Here is a 15,199-nt window from a genome sequence, read left to right as displayed (position 1 = left end):
CTGCCGCAGCCGCCGCCGGCACCGGCACCGGCACCGCCGCGCCTGCGCGCTGAGGCGGCGCCGCGCAGGGCGGCCGCTGTGAGGGAGCGGCCTGCCGCGCCGCGCCGCGCCCCCCGGCGGAGGCCTGGCGGGGGCGGGAGGCTGGCACGGTGCCGGGACGGTACGGAGAAGCCGGGACGGTGCCGGGGTGGACCGGGACGGTGCTGGTGTGGAGGGGTGGGGATGGCCTGAAGGGGTCAAGATGGCACCAGGGGACCCTGGCGGGCTCTACGGGGCTTAAAGTCACGACACCACAGCCCCATCCTCATTTTTCGGCAGGGTTTTATTGTCAGTGAAACAAGGAGGGTTTTAGCGTCAGGGGTTCGGGTGTCCCCTGCGTGCTCGCAGCTGCACACCACGTCTTGCTCCTGAGTCAGGGCGCTGACACCCCTGAATGCTGGGCTCCTTTACACCCCCAAAAGACCACTCGGATCTACTCTAAATACCCACATAAATACCACGCAATCCCACAGGTAGATTACGATTAGCCTAGCATGCCTGAGACTGCTCCCAGCCGGCATGCCGGAGGTCCGTGTGGTGCCTTGCAGCTGCCCTGCCGCAGCTCCCCGCAGCAACAAATACATTCATTTATCCAAGTGAGGCGCTTCTGCAGGAGGTGGCACCTAAAACACCATGTCAACACATTCGTCCCAGGCCCTGCATAAACCTTGCCAAGGCACAAACATCTGTGAGGGCCAATAAGTTGCGCTTAGAGTTTATTTTGGTGGCTGCATCTTGTTCAGGGATCTTACACTGATCCAGCACTGCCAAACCCATGCTTAGCCCCGTACCAAACTCCCAGGCTTTTTGTCTCTTCGAGATCCAGCAAAGCTGATGTTGTCTTCCACCATCTATACCCAAATAGCCAGAGCCTCAAGTGCTTTTATGCTCCACGGCCGATCGGCTCCAATTCATGTCTGTAAGCATGTACCCGCAGTTTCCAGGGTGCTCCTGAGCGTTGCTAGTTCGGCAAGTGAAAAGCAGAGCTGAGACTTCCACGCTGTGTTTCAGCCACACATCTGTGCCAACGCACTGTTTTCACACGCACACCTAAGTTCATCGTCAAACAATCTAAGTAGTAAAATAAAAATAATCACCACTGAAAACTGCTGACAAAAAGAAAAGAAACACCCTGAAATGAAATCAGGACGGTGAAGAGTTCTCTCTGGAGTGACCATTTCGTACACCGACTTGAGCACATCACAAGCAAGTATTACAGGCATGTTCCACAAAGATGCATTTTTTCTCATAGAGATCATAGATGTCCTGCAGAGAGTCCTAGTTTTCCTTCAAAGATGAATTGGGTTTACATCAAGTTGACTGCAGATGCTGTACGATCAAGGCTTATTCCTTAGATACCGCACTCTGCACTGTAAAAAAGAGCTAGTGATGAAGGGGACTTGTTGGGGGGGAGGGAAGGAAAGAGTCCTAGCTTATGATAACCTCCCAAAGAACTCAGAAAGCCAAAAGCAGGCCCTTTACCAGATCCTCCTGTGTTGGGCTTCCAAAAGCTGAGATTCTCAAAAGCCACCTTCAAGGAGCTTTAATACTGCAGTCTGTCGAGTGAGTTGATGTAATGAAAAGTGGCTCCCAGAGCCCAGCTCGTTTCAACGTTGTCAATTTTCCGGGCAAGCTGGGGGGGGGGGAACAAAAACGGAAGTTAAAACACAATTCTCTGGGGGAAGGAGACACATGCAAGGTGAATATTGTGCTGAAGGTTATTGCACTGCTTATCACCATGGTGGGGTGTCCCCCCCTACCCCTAATCACAGGGCATGTGCTGTAAGCAGCAAGGGAAATTAGGGACTGAGTGGCTAAAGCCACCCTGGCATCCTTCTCCCTGCTCTCTCAAGCGATCTGTTTTGTACATCACCTTGAAGACTTGGCTCTTCACAAAGCCTAGTTCTTGCAGGAGCCAGGTGATGTACGTGAGGTCCATGCAGAGAAAAGGGCTGCTTCCTGGGCTGATTTCCATGGTCTTACATACTGAGGAGAATGAAAATAGAGTTATCTGAGTGCATACTGTGGGCTCAAGCCTAGCATCAGCTCAGCTCTGAAAAACCTCAAGCTGTTAAAACACCTCTCATCAGTTGGGTTCCACAGCAATGGAACCTATTTAACCTCCATTTTGTCTTCCTTGAGGGGTTAAAATGACATAGATGTGTTAGCAGAAGCAGTAAAGCTCTGGCACAGTGAAAGACCAAGGTATTCTGTCTCTCCCTTAAGACAGCTGCGTTCCTTTTACTGCTCAGGGAAAGACCGAAAGGGCCTGCAACTTTTTCTCTACCTACTTTGAACCTTTAAAATCTAAGGAATTTCAGGTGTGCCCACAACTCCTTCTGTGAAAAAAAAAAAGGATGTCAGAAGCTTGGAAAAACAAGAATTGCAAAAAATCTCAGCCCTGTCCTGATAGAGCTCGAACGCTGAGCAGTTAGTTGTGCAAGAGCAGCTCTTCTCACCAGAATGGAGACAGGTGACCTCCAGAAGATGGGTGCTCAGTATTTACTTAAAACAAAACAAAAAAATCCAGCTTCTTAGCATGTCACACATTTGCCACCTGGATATGAATTCACACATAACTACCAGTCCTGTTTGATTTTATTCTTTACTCACCATATTTAGCTGCAATTTCAAAGTCACTGACAGTTAGGCTTCCTCCCTTTTCTTTATCTAAATACAAAAAAAAAAAAAAAAAAAATCAGGATCTGTTTTATGGCTTGTGTATAAAAGCAATTGTAGATGCAGGTTGTAAAAACACTGGAAATCAAGCCTTGAGCCACTGAAATCATTGACAGAACTCACACTTGCTTTAAGGTACATGAACCTTGATTTCAGAGCTCTAATATGCATTGAAAAGCCTCATTTTAAGCAGAATTTCTCTAGTTTCCTAAAAACAAAGTTTACAAACTCTCTTGCCTTGTCACCATGTCTGTGCTGTCCTGTGATGCCTGAACATAGTAATCACTTTTGAACAGATCTGACAAGACAGTGGTGCTCTGCAAGATATTAAATCTGAAATTGTTTGGAAAACAAAGTGACTGAGGAGGGGTAAGTTTACCCATAGTAACTTATCCTATCACCTGCTTTCTACCACTGAACCTGACAGACCAGTATACCACTGGAAAAGAGATGGGATGCATCTTAAATACATGTGGAAGTATCTGAAAATCTTTATTCCATTTAAAAAGCCAGTGAAGAAAAATACACAACCCACGAGTGCAGGTTTGATGTGTTTTATCACCCAAGGGGAGATCTGTTCATCTCTATGGGGTCTTTTTTCTATTTTGGATGGTAGTGTTAAACAGACACCAGTGATTTCTGAAATGCAGCCAGTTTATTTAAAAAAAAAAAACATTAAAAGAAATTGCAAATCCTATTTCACAACCCCCAGTTCCTTCTCTAAAGGAATTTAATAGCATTCGATATCCAGATGAGACCAATGCTACTACTACACTGGTATAACAAAGGACTCAGTTCCTCAACAGCTTAGCAAAGTACTGTGATATATGTCAGTGCTATCATTTCTTCCATTACTTGCCATCTAAAATGAAATGAAAACAGGAGCAAACATACCTATGAGACCAACCTCTGCTGCACAGTCATAGTAATAGGAGAAAGCATAAAAATCCAAATTTTTCACTTCCTCTGTTTTATGCACTTTTTTGTAGAGCATCTTTGCCACTTTGTTAGAACAAGACTCATACAGAGGTTCACCTAAAAGAAGGCAATGAAACCCAGCAGGTTATAGGCAGGCAGTTAAACATACACACAATTTCTTCAGACTCTGCAAGGAGACGCACTCCCTTTTGCACACCAGCACTCCCTGAATTCTTACGGGCTCTTCACAGAGATCTGAAGTAACAGGTCTGCATCTCTTTCCAGTGGCAACATTCACCAACCTCAGACTGGGGATAAGTACGGACACATCAGGGATGGACGGCACCGTTTGAGACAGGAGGATTTTAAAAGACCTGTTCAGGGAGCGCTCAACTCCTGCTGTATTACTGCTAACAGCTTTATGGACTGAACAGACATGCCAGGACACAGAGCAGAAAAAACTGCACAATCTCTTTAACAGGACAAGCCTCAGGAGAAGAGAGTCATACAGAAATGACACTCGCACAGAGAATCTAGTATCTTTCCAAGAGCCTGAGAGTGCATTTACTCTGCAATAAGCATGCTGGCCACGTAAGGAGGAGAGAGGTGATAAGGCACTATACCTGCCTTCTGTCCTTTAATTTTGTACACTATCTCAGCATGTTCCCACTCAGATTTGAAACCAGGTGACAAACAAGGGCTGATCAGCTCCTCACCTTCCCCTACTACAGAAGTAAGAGGAAGCAGCATTAGGAAAAAGAACTAGAAGTCAGTTTTAGATCCCTCCCCTCCCCAGCCCTCCTCCACACTTTCCCACATCCTCAGCAATGTGCCTCCAAGCCCCAATCCGGGCTCAAATGTCCCAAGCCCTGCCAAGGCTGGCAAGAATCCTTGCCTCCTGGAATCTAGCAGTGTCACTTTCTGCATCCGTCTCAAACGTGCCCGGCTTCGGTGACAGGAGTCCACATACCACGCCGGCAGCTTGAGCTCCACAACAGGGCAACACACCCTATTCCCCAGCCAGCACCCAAAACACATGAGCTCAGAGACAAGACTGCAGGAGTGCCCATCACTTACAGGGTCTTCCCTCAACTCCTCCTAAAATTGCGAGCCTTGCTGACATCAGCCCGAGTCCCAGGTAACTGCAAAGGAGAAAAGCCTCCATGAACAACATCCTCCCTCTGATACTCCATTGACAACTAGGCCAGGACATGCCTGTCTCCTCTATATGATCCCAGCAACATGGCTTGAGCTGGCAGCTAACACACGTAAGAGGAACAAGTGTGACAACTCACTGTCATATTAGCCCATCTCTGGCAAAATACGCCAGCAGAATAATCTCTCTTTGAGCAAAACACAGGGAATAGGCTGTCAATTATAAACTGGCCCTTGAAGACTAGGAATGCTGAGCGTGCTCCCCGAACCCTTTTCCTAGTCCTCGCAAAGGCAGTGAGGCCTCTAGCACACAGAGTTGACCCCTCTTGAGTCCCAATGTACCCCACAGCAAACTTGGGTGGGAAGAAACTGCTTCCCTCTGCCTGAAACACTGGCACACAGGCAGCATTGGAGCCTTCTACTTTCTTAGCCATCAGGCTGCCTGCCTGCCTGTTTTTCTGCACAACCTCCCCACACTCAGCTTGTGCAGATGGTTATTTTGCTCAGGTCTCTCTGTTTGTTCTAAGGACTTGCTCGCAAGGACCGCGCTTCAGCAAAACAGCTGGATCTCACTGGCTTCATAGTAAGCTTTGGTTTCCAGCATGCTCTCTCTCCCAAAACTAACCTGTATGAATACAGCTTATAGGTGTTGTTGAACATCTGAAACAAAGTTGTATGGTCAGCTGGTGATGCCTGGAGAGTTGCCTGGAAGAAGAAAAAGACATCAGTGCAAGGTTTCTGCCAGCAAAAGCAAACAGCAACAACACAATCCTCCAAAATGTTAGGAAATCCTCTAAAACATTAGGAAATCCCTAAAACAATCCCAGCATGGTCCAGAGAGGAATGATGCATTCACAAATGTTTGGATTTGATCACAGATACATATGACATGACCAAAAAAACAGGAGCTGAAATAGTGACTTCACATGATGGAGTCCAAACTGGTTACATTTCTACTTGTATCCACACCAAACTAATTAAAAAGGAATCCTTATTTCAGCTCTTAACTGCTTTTGTCAAAAGGCTACAGGAACTTCCTCGTCACATGATCTCTACAACGGAAAACTGTGTGCAAAACAATAAGAGATCCAGGCATGCATTAACTTGCTACTCTGGTGAACTCAGCTGTGATCTTCTACAAGCCAGAGGAAAAGCACCGCACTGCGCTTGCCAAGGCACAGGGTGAGAACCAGCCTGCAGTCTGGGGAAACAAGAGGATAATAACCTAAGGCACTGTGCAGCCTCTTCCCAAGTGCACCACCACCACTGGTGTGCTCACAGGAATGAAGCTCTGGCCATTCTGCTGTTCTTGCCTAACTAAAATTTCCACATCCAGGACTCTTCACATCGCCTGTCATTCTGCTGTAGAGCACAATGATCTGCCCAGGCCAGAACATTAAGGTTGTGTCCCTGTCTTCTGCCTTTGTGCAGCTTTACTACGAACAGGATCTCTACTCAGGCCAGGGCCTTACTGCCGAAGCTCTGTATCCGAAGGGATTTCCTGCTCACAGAACACCTATAAATGCTGCATCTGGAAGCTGAAATGACAAACATTGGCATGTGTTTTTATTGCATAAAAAGTCACTCCTTAGAAAGGTTTGCTTGCAACTGAGTGAACACAGGAAAGCCAGAAACAAGAGCTGAGAAGAAATCTTATTCTCTGTTCTTAAAACATGGCAGAGACCAAATGTTGGACTTGGATTCATTAACAGCATTCCCTTTGAAGTCTTCATTATAAACAGCACAAACTGAGAGCCAACAATTAAGATGCTCAGAAGGACACTGTACTTTCCCCCAAAGTAAAGCAGCCCTGGCAGATGCACCACATGGACTGAACCACAGAGCTGGAGCAGGAGTACTGGCAGAGTTGTGAATGCCTCTGTGACTGCACCAAGGCAAATGTGACAAGTGACCTGGGCTCTTCCATCAGAAGTGTGGCTTCATGTCACAATGACAAACTTTTTGTCCACTTCCAAGGGAAATAAATCACAGCACTTTGATTTAGCACTGGCGTTTCACTACAGTGAGCACGTTCACATTACCTCAGTGCGTGGAAGGAAGGTGATCTGTATTGATCCACCGCCCAAATCCAGCATTCCTACGCTTCTCTTCTGTGGCTCATTTAAGCTGCCTGAAATGTGGGACAGAACAGAGAAAACCAAGGTGGGCACTGCAAGAAGTAGGAAACTAGAAAGGAATAAAACCATAAAAGTGCAAAGACCACAGTCTAACTCCATCCATCAGCTTCCTGTCAGTACTAGATTAGAATCAGGGTGACCTGAAAGCCTTCCCAGTGGCAGAGTTTCTTTTACTTCTGTGGTGACTGTTCCTGCCCCAATTACAGCAGCTTTGATTAGTGGACTCCTAAACATTTTTCAATGGATATAAGGGTCCTTTCACAAATTTTACTCTGGTAACCGCTCTGTAACACAGAGGAATGTGGTTTTCTTGGCCACCTCTTCTGATCCTTTAGTGATACTTCGCAGATTCCTATGGGTCTGGGGATGAGTGACTGAAAAGAGCTGGCCTAAGAGATTCAGCTCTTTTGGAATTCTTGCTTCTGTCAGCCCAGACCTCTCTTCTCATTTAAATCCAGTTCTTCTCAGTTAGACCCTTCAAGTATTACCTTTCTGACAAGACTGACATGCCAAGTACCTCTGTATACCTCATGAGAGCTGGGGTTTAAAGATCTTTGACCTTTCTGATATACTTCCTGTGATCATAAAAAGCTCTACTGCACTTGTGTAGTGCTCAGCACAATCTGTGTGATGAATAGAGTGCTTGGATGGCAGACTGGTTTACTTATTTTCTTCAGAGAAGGCTTCAGCTTACTTTTTTTCTTTACTCTTCAGCTACCTTTTTTTTAAACTCACCAGTGCAAACACTAGTGCTGTTTCTATGCCATAGATCTGTAAGTACCACAGCACTTTCTTCCACTCTGTGCACCTATCAAGCAGATCCAGAATATCTGCATTAAAAATTTACCCGGAACAAGTGGCAGACTCTAAAAAGGAATGAAGTGCTCTGGTACCTTCCAGACTACATACAGAGAATTAATTGAAAGAAAGACTACATAAATGGCTAGGAAAAGGGACTGAAAAGGGATTGAATTCCTCACCCTGTAAAGTAAATGGCCAAAATCCTAATGGCTTAAATGGACCAGGCCAAGAAAAGATTGCTTCCTTCCCAGACCCTTTTTTCTTCCATTCCACTCCAAATGATGAGCAAATCCCATATTGGGGCAGAAAACAGCATAAATCTCTCAGAATCAGGCATACCTTTATGCACACACTCATGTAACCATACCTGTTAAAAAATTTATTGTGATCCAGGCTGAAACACCTATTAAGGAAAAGAATCAGAAGATGCACTGTTAGATCATGTCATTTCATTTTATCTGTCAACAATATCAGCTAAGACAAGCCATATTAAAAGGTCTTCCTATTTTAGGATATGCTTGGCTGCAGGCATTTTTAAGGCTTTTCAAACAGTTTAACTGGACCATATAAATAAAATAACCAGCAAATCAGAGCCTATCATCCAAATTCAGAAAAGGACTCAGAGACCGCCTGTCACAAGCTCCCTTCTCCCCCTTTCACAAATGGACTACTACTAATGCAAAGTCTCTGAAGGGTGTCTGGCCGGTGGACTTTTGTTCATTGCAAGGCACTTGATTTTCCTTTTGAATATTAGGAATTTTCATTTCATTTTTCATTTTCATTTAATTTTTCCTGTTTTCTTTCCAGCATTTTTGTGAACAGCACTGTTTCTGTTCTTTTCTTGTTTTATAAGCCTTTTCCCCATAAATAAGGTGAATTAATGTGCCTTATATTAACAAATCAAAATATTTATCCATTTTGTTAAAACTCAAGGCCTGCCAGGGAACAAGCTCCAGTTCAATCCTTGGCTGAACCAAAGCTTGTCACATAAACTTAATGAACTATTAACGAACTTAGAACAAAACAAAAAGAAAAACTATGATGTATTTTTTCCATTGAACAGCAAAAATAAACCCATAAACAGCTCCAAAACAGCAGCTATTTTGAAGTTTGGTTTCTAAGCAGACTAAAAACACATTTCAACACTCAATTACTTAGAATTTTGACGTTTCTTCAAATTCTTTTTAGGCAAGACTGATTCTAGGTTCTGTCCTCAGTATTTTTGTGAATGACATTTTAATTCAATATACATTTTCTTCTCTAGAGAACATTTTTTTTGTGTTCAGTTCACATTCATACTCATTACATCAGTCACAACTAACATTACGACCAATTACTTCCAGAGAACTCAGAAGTGCATTGTCAAGCACATGGTGTGCAAAACCAGGTGTTGAAGACTATCCCAACATGTAGATATTCAGAAACCTTTCCAGAAGTGCTGATTGTGTAGCAGTTTCCCAGTGATCCCCCAGGAATTGCCAAGCACTCCTTGCCTTAAAAATCAGGCTAGAGTTCCGGACTTCACATTGGAAAATGTAGCACAAAATCTCTTTGGCAGGCACTGCCTGAGGCAGCAAAAAAATGATCACATGTGGACTCCCACGACAGTCAGTGGGATTTGTCACAGCGTGGCAGGAATGCAGGATTTCAGAAAAGGTCTCCAGAAGTTGACTTACCTTCATCAGTTCCATTCATTATGGACACACAGTTGTCCCTCACAAAGAAGGGGGAAGCCTGAAAAATCTCCTTCACCTGTAATTCAGATAAAAGGTACACTCAGAGAAATCTTTTTTCAGTAAGAAAGCAAGAGAGAAGCAGGAGTTGGGCACCTTGGCTTTCAGGAATGCCCCAGCGGACAGCATTTTTCATGTGAACATGTTGGCTGTTAGAGGCCTTCTACACTACACCATAGGTTTCCATGCTCTTCTAAAGTAACAGCTGAGGAAACCTGTAGCAGCTCCAACTGAAATTCAGTGTGGAAAAGAGTGGGACAGTTTGCAGGCAACAAAGAACAAGACAGACATTGATTTCAAAATTTCCCTGATCAACACTGAAAACATTTTCATTAGGCTACAGAGTCAATACATCAGATTTCTTCCTTCCACAGTCATTGAGAGTACAATGAAAAACAGAGGAAAAAGACTACAACTGGTGTACACCTAATGAACTTCTCCCACAGCTTTAAGGTCTAGGACATAATATTTTATTTCTTTTTTAAATTACTTAAAAAAAACATATTTTGCATGCCTGTAAATACAACATACATTATTTTCAATCAATCTGAAACAGAGCAATCTCACAGCATCAAGCTGCTAACATGGCAAAACAAGTAGCAGAGTTTTTCCAAGAATAGCTGGATCCTGGTCAAAGCCACCACCAAACACTCACAGTAGGAACAAGCATGTGACTGTCTCATCACACTTGTGTTTCAGAGGGAGGCTAATGTTTACTGCCATCTCCAGGCTTATCTGGAGCTGTCACCATTCTTCTGTGCTTGCACTCATACAATTTCTCACCCCATCTGAGATCAAGTGGCTCTGCATCACTTGCAGGGTTAAATGATAGCAATGACTCATGTACCTTAACATACAGGAGTGTATGTATCTTACACGCAGGGGGCCAAATTTTGCTATAAGATTTGTGGAAAGCAAAGTGAAAGAAACAAAACAGTACCTTATCCAGCAACTTCTGAGCCTTCTCTCCTGGCAGCAACCGTAAGCCAGCCGTTGCTTTTAGGACCAGAGGAGTGAACTTCCACAGCTCCATGGGAACTTCATTCTTTGCTACTTCCAGGAGCTCTTTTATTCCCTGGCCACTCTGTGAGCAGAGAAAGAACAAAAAAGGCATCTTAGAAATTCTGAAAAGTTCTTCAGAAGGGCGAAAGGGTGATCAAAGGTATGATTCACTGCAAACGTGGAACACGGACAACTGAACATCACAAGGACTCCAGAGAAGGTTGATGGGGAAGGATGAGTCACTATCTCCCACAGCATAAGGACTGGCGGATACAACTGGGATTATTCAGAAACAAGTCAAAAACAAACAGAAAGAGCCACTTTTTCAAATGGTGCCATGGAACTCTTTGCCACTAAATGTTTTGGCTACCAAAGGCTCAAAAAGCTATGGGACAAATCCATGGAAGAAAAAGTCTTCAAAGACAGTAAAACACTATGAACCGAGTGCAAACTTTGGCTTAGGAAGCCCCAGATCCCTGCCAGCCGGAAAGTAAGGGAGACAGGAGAGAAGTCACTTAACACTTGACCTGTTTTGTAGACTCTTTCCCTGAGAATCTAGTTCTGGTCGCTCTTGGAGAAGGCTCTGCTCCAGTCCAGCATGGCTCTTCTTTTTGTCCTATTCTTAAGTGCATAGCAAATCTTAAGGCAGAGACGGGAAAGTCATCTACTGTGCTTAATTTATGGCCTCACCTAGCAATCACCTAGCAGAACTAGATATGCTGTGTTTCTTGATCTTCTGAGCAACTTTTTCTGTGGGCTGGTATTATTTGGAGACACCTTCTTGGAGTTTCCTGCACTGAGACAGTTCAGTGAACCATACCACAGCGAGGTGTGATTAGCAGGGCATTTCAAGAACAGGAGAGTTTGGGGCACATATTTTTACAGTAAGAGACATGAAATTACCTTTTCAACATCATCAGCATATGCAGACAGACCTGGCTTCAGTGCTTTAAACGTCTCATGGGTTAACTTGGGAGTCTCTGTTCAAAAGCAGTATTCCAAAATAAGTAACAGTACAAATCATTTTGCATTCACACACACACACACACACACACAAAAATACAAATTACATCGTTACATGCTAATGGCAGTCATCTGAAGCTTCTGCCTAAAGAACTATCAAAGGCCAGCCTACCTTTAAAATACAGGCCTTGCTGTGGAAATAGCACCCTGCAAAAGCATTTTTCAAAATCACGATTATTTTCCAGGTGCTGGTGCCCACTAGGCATATATTTTATATGTTCATCAGACAAATCACCAGATGGTTGCAAATTCTCCTTAACCTCTTACCCACCATGTGCAGTTTCCCAAACTACATGGGTAACATAGATCAAACTTTCCAACAGGCTCCATTTTGGCTGAACTCGCCTGCAGCAAAAGTCACGGAAGTTTTATCACCACTTTCAATGGCAGCAGACAGAGCCAGGGCTAAGTATTTTGGAAGCCTGAAGGACAGACAGCTAAATGAACCTGCAGGCAAGATACTACAAGCTTGACAACAGCCTTCTCCTGTACCCAACCATACTCCAGAAAGTTTCCTGCAATATTCTGGAATTATGGGAATTGTGTTTAAAGAGAAGCAGGCATGGAAGAATCCAAGATCTGGGAGTAAATGAAAAGAAGAATGAATTAAATCCATGTGTGGACTGTTGTTTAACACGTTTCGATGCTAAGCCTTATGCTTGGCTTATCCTGCAAATGTCAGATGCTTTCCACAGGCCAACAACATCACACACCACACTGCTAACCTGAAAATCAGCCTCTGGATCTCCTTTTTAACAGCATTCACATGGGCTCTTTCATCTTTAAGAGTTTCACAAATAGGAGCTGACAACACATAAACAAGTGAAGCTTGCAACTTCAGTGGAAAACCAGAGCTTTTTTGTCCACTGCTGTTTCACATCTCAGCCATACTTTCTGTCCCAATGCAACACAGAGCAATTTTAATCAAATGTTGAAGTCCCACTGAAGCCAAGGCTGCACTGAACCAGAAAACACAGGGAGAAGCAACTCCCTGCCAGAAACTGGGGACAGCCAATGGCCTTGTGGTGAAAACTTCAGGGAATAAGGCACTTCAAAATTACTCCTCTCTTCCACCAAGTAGCGCGATGGTAAACTGCTCTTCCTCAGGACACTGCTCTAAGGCTACAGCTGCTATTTAGTTAGCCTTCTGGCATTACAGCCTTTTCCCCCCTGTAGAATATTTTCATAATGGATTTCATCCAAACCCACATGCTTGAACCATAATGTATATCCTGATGGCTCTCTAGGAAGAGTTGGAGCACATTTGTGCAAGTAATTCCTAGGAAAGAGGTACCAATAATCTGCTCCATTCTTTATGGAAGAATCTGTCTATCATGCATCAGTATGCCATACCTTTTGGATGCTGTGTAAATTTAAAAATATGTATGCGAGTTCCGGTGCTTCCTGCATCAAACATAATCCCATAAAAGACTGAGAGATCTGCTGTCACCGCCTGATGGTTCAATTTGTCTCTCCTGCTTTCGGCAATTCCTTCTGTTGCTCCTAAGACTGGTTTGGAGTCCAAGTGCCATTTTATATATGCAACATAAATAGCTATGCATGCCAAAATCCCAAAAGCAAAGAACCGCTTCGATATCTTCATGGCTTCCATTTACCAGATGTTTTGTTTCTTCCCTTTATCAGATGGTTCATTCCTTCTCTTTCACACAGAACAGGTGGTTCCCACATCACTCCTACAACCGACAGAAAAGAAAGATGTGTTTTACTTCCTAAACCTGCAGAAGGCATTCTGAAAAGAAGGATCCAAGAGCACATTGGTTGTTTGATGAGGGACTTAACAGCAGCAAACTTGACTTGAGCACTAGGTAAATACTTAACTGTTAGCTGATTTACTATTCGTGCTAGATCCGTGATAAGAAAGTTTGGCACGACAGTCACAGTATGCGCTCAGCCACTGTGACGAAGAGCCAGGTAGAAAGCCTTACACACAGCGAACGACAGTCCACAGCTTGCAAGGAAACGGATTTCTGCCTGCAGCTCCCTCAGCATCTAGAATAAGACAGAGAGATCGGCCACCGTTTTCATTGCTCAAATCTGTCTTGACTAATCCAGGGAAATTTGCAGTCAGGTGCTTAGTGTATTCCACTAGGACAAGGCAGACTCCTGCATTCGAAACATGAGGATTATCCTATGAATCCCTTCCAAATCTGGACCTAGCTACAAAATTCCTTTCTCCCATGTTGCTTGTCCTACCGATGAAACGTCTCCATAGCTGGATGCTGATGCCATTGCACACCATCTTCCTAATGGTTCAGGAGGAACATATCCATCCTCCTTCAGGAAGCAGCTTTCAGCACATCAGAGAGAGCTACAGCTAGTTTTAAGACATGAAATTGCATTTTTTTTCTTCCCCACTGCTAACAATGCTTAAGAAGGAGCAGAGCAAGGAGAGTTCAGAGAAACTAAATACGATAACCCGAGGTGGGAAGAGACCTCAGGAGGTCTCTAGTCCAACCTCCTGCTCCAGCAGGGTGGGGAGACCCACCAGCTTGCTCAGGGCTTTATCCAGCTGCATCTTGAAAACTGCTAAGGATGGAGATCCCACAGCCTCTCTGTGCAACCTCTTCACTGCACTCAAAAGGGACCAAGAAACCCACACCAGGACATGCCAAAGAAGCAGAGGAAGCAACCTGCGAACCACCTGCGGTTATCTTTGCCTGCTCCTAGATGGTGTTGGAGATCCCAGGAGGTTGCAGCAGGTTAATTTTAAACCAGCGGGGAAAAGGAAAGAAGGAAGACCCAGAGAATTAGAGTAGGCCCCGTACCTTCAACACCAGGAAAGAAACCACAGCAAAGCACCGCACGACAAATCTGCAAGCACCCATGAAGACAACCAGGGGGCTCAGGCAGCAGGGACTGAGGAGGAGGAGAGAATAGCGCTAGATCATTCATTCCTTTTTCTGACAGTGGAATGAGGAAGGTGAAGCAATCAAATTGTCAACGTTGACTTAAGCAAGGGTTTTTTCGACACGTGAAATCTCTTGCCGATACCAGTCCCCGGAGGCGCGGGAAGGCCAAGAGAGGGCAGAATTTGGATTCAAGGTGATCCCGGCGCATCGCCCGGCACGGACAAGACGCAATAAAAATGGAGGACGCTTCCTCACCGCGAGGTTGCGGAAGGGGACGGGGCTGGAGGGGGCGGCACGACGGCAGCAGGCTGTGCGGGCAAGAGGCCGGGGCAGGCCCGCTCCCGCCGGCCGAGGCCCCCGCAGGGCACCGCGGTGCACCCGCACACACGGCCGTTGACCGGCCGAACTCCCCCCCACCCCCGGCCGAACCCCCTCCATCGCGGCGCGGCCCGCCCCTCCCCCCCGGCCCGCACTCACGCCACCGCCGGCCCCGCCATGGCGACGCGGCTCCTCCCGCCTGGCGGGCGGCCGCGCTCCCACTGCGCAGGCGCCAAGGGCCGGGCCCCGTCCCGCCCCTCCTTCCCCCCCCCCCCGCCGCCCCTCCTCCCCCCCCCCGGCCCAACCGGCCCGTCGACCCGAGCTCCCTCCGGGAAGGGGCTCGGCGAAGTTGCCCCCCGGCATCGGCTTGTTCTCCTCGCCCCGGGCTGAGGCGCCGGCGGGTGAAAACCGCCCGGTTTCACGATTATTGCTGCACCCGCCCCGGCCCGAATCCCGCCATTTGGGGCCGCCCTGAAAAGAGGTGCCCCGTGCCCCGAGAACTGGAGGAGTTTCATCCCTTGCT

The 15,199-nt window shown here is 45.8% G+C and overlaps 1 protein-coding gene across 4 annotated transcripts; it reads right to left on the bottom strand.

Annotated features, from left to right (window-relative positions):
• Positions 1-304: 304 nt before the first annotated feature.
• On the bottom strand, positions 305-14,893 carry ENTPD6 (ectonucleoside triphosphate diphosphohydrolase 6). Of its 4 annotated transcripts, XR_010883639.1 has the most exons (17): positions 14,836-14,893; positions 14,275-14,365; positions 13,328-13,498; positions 12,842-13,182; positions 11,369-11,445; positions 10,404-10,547; positions 9,407-9,482; positions 8,098-8,133; positions 6,834-6,922; positions 5,417-5,496; positions 4,714-4,778; positions 4,260-4,361; positions 3,613-3,753; positions 2,653-2,709; positions 1,913-2,025; positions 1,522-1,672; positions 305-1,409 (listed from the first exon to the last, which is right to left on the bottom strand). XR_010883639.1 is itself a non-coding variant. In XM_067292657.1 (16 exons), exons 4-16 carry the CDS (start codon positions 13,098-13,100, stop codon positions 1,583-1,585), a joined length of 1,329 nt encoding a protein of 442 aa, XP_067148758.1. In that variant the 5' UTR covers positions 13,101-13,182; positions 13,328-13,498; positions 14,275-14,365; positions 14,836-14,893; the 3' UTR covers positions 305-1,582. The 4 variants fall into 4 exon arrangements, 3 of the variants coding, with proteins under 3 accessions (XP_067148758.1, XP_067148760.1, XP_067148759.1); XM_067292657.1 differs by having other exon boundaries at positions 305-1,672; XM_067292659.1 differs by lacking the exon at positions 13,328-13,498 and having other exon boundaries at positions 305-1,672.
• Positions 14,894-15,199: the final 306 nt, after the last annotated feature.

Source organism: Apteryx mantelli, chromosome 3 (assembly GCF_036417845.1).
Source record: "Apteryx mantelli isolate bAptMan1 chromosome 3, bAptMan1.hap1, whole genome shotgun sequence".
Taxonomy (NCBI): Eukaryota; Metazoa; Chordata; class Aves; order Apterygiformes; family Apterygidae; genus Apteryx; species Apteryx mantelli.
This window is presented reverse-complemented; position numbering and strand designations above follow the sequence as displayed.

Bases quoted from the DNA above. Each gene is read 5' to 3' on its own strand.
- ENTPD6 (XM_067292657.1), bottom strand. From the start codon at position 13,100: ATGGAAGCCATGAAGATATCGAAGCGGTTCTTTGCTTTTGGGATTTTG. The intron at 9,483-10,403 runs GTACTGTTTTGT...TCTGAATTACAG, and splicing joins CTCAGAAGTTGCTGGATAAG to GTGAAGGAGATTTTTCAGGC. The intron at 1,673-1,912 runs GTGATGTACAAA...CCCCCCCCCCAG, and splicing joins TGAAGAGCCAAGTCTTCAAG to CTTGCCCGGAAAATTGACAA.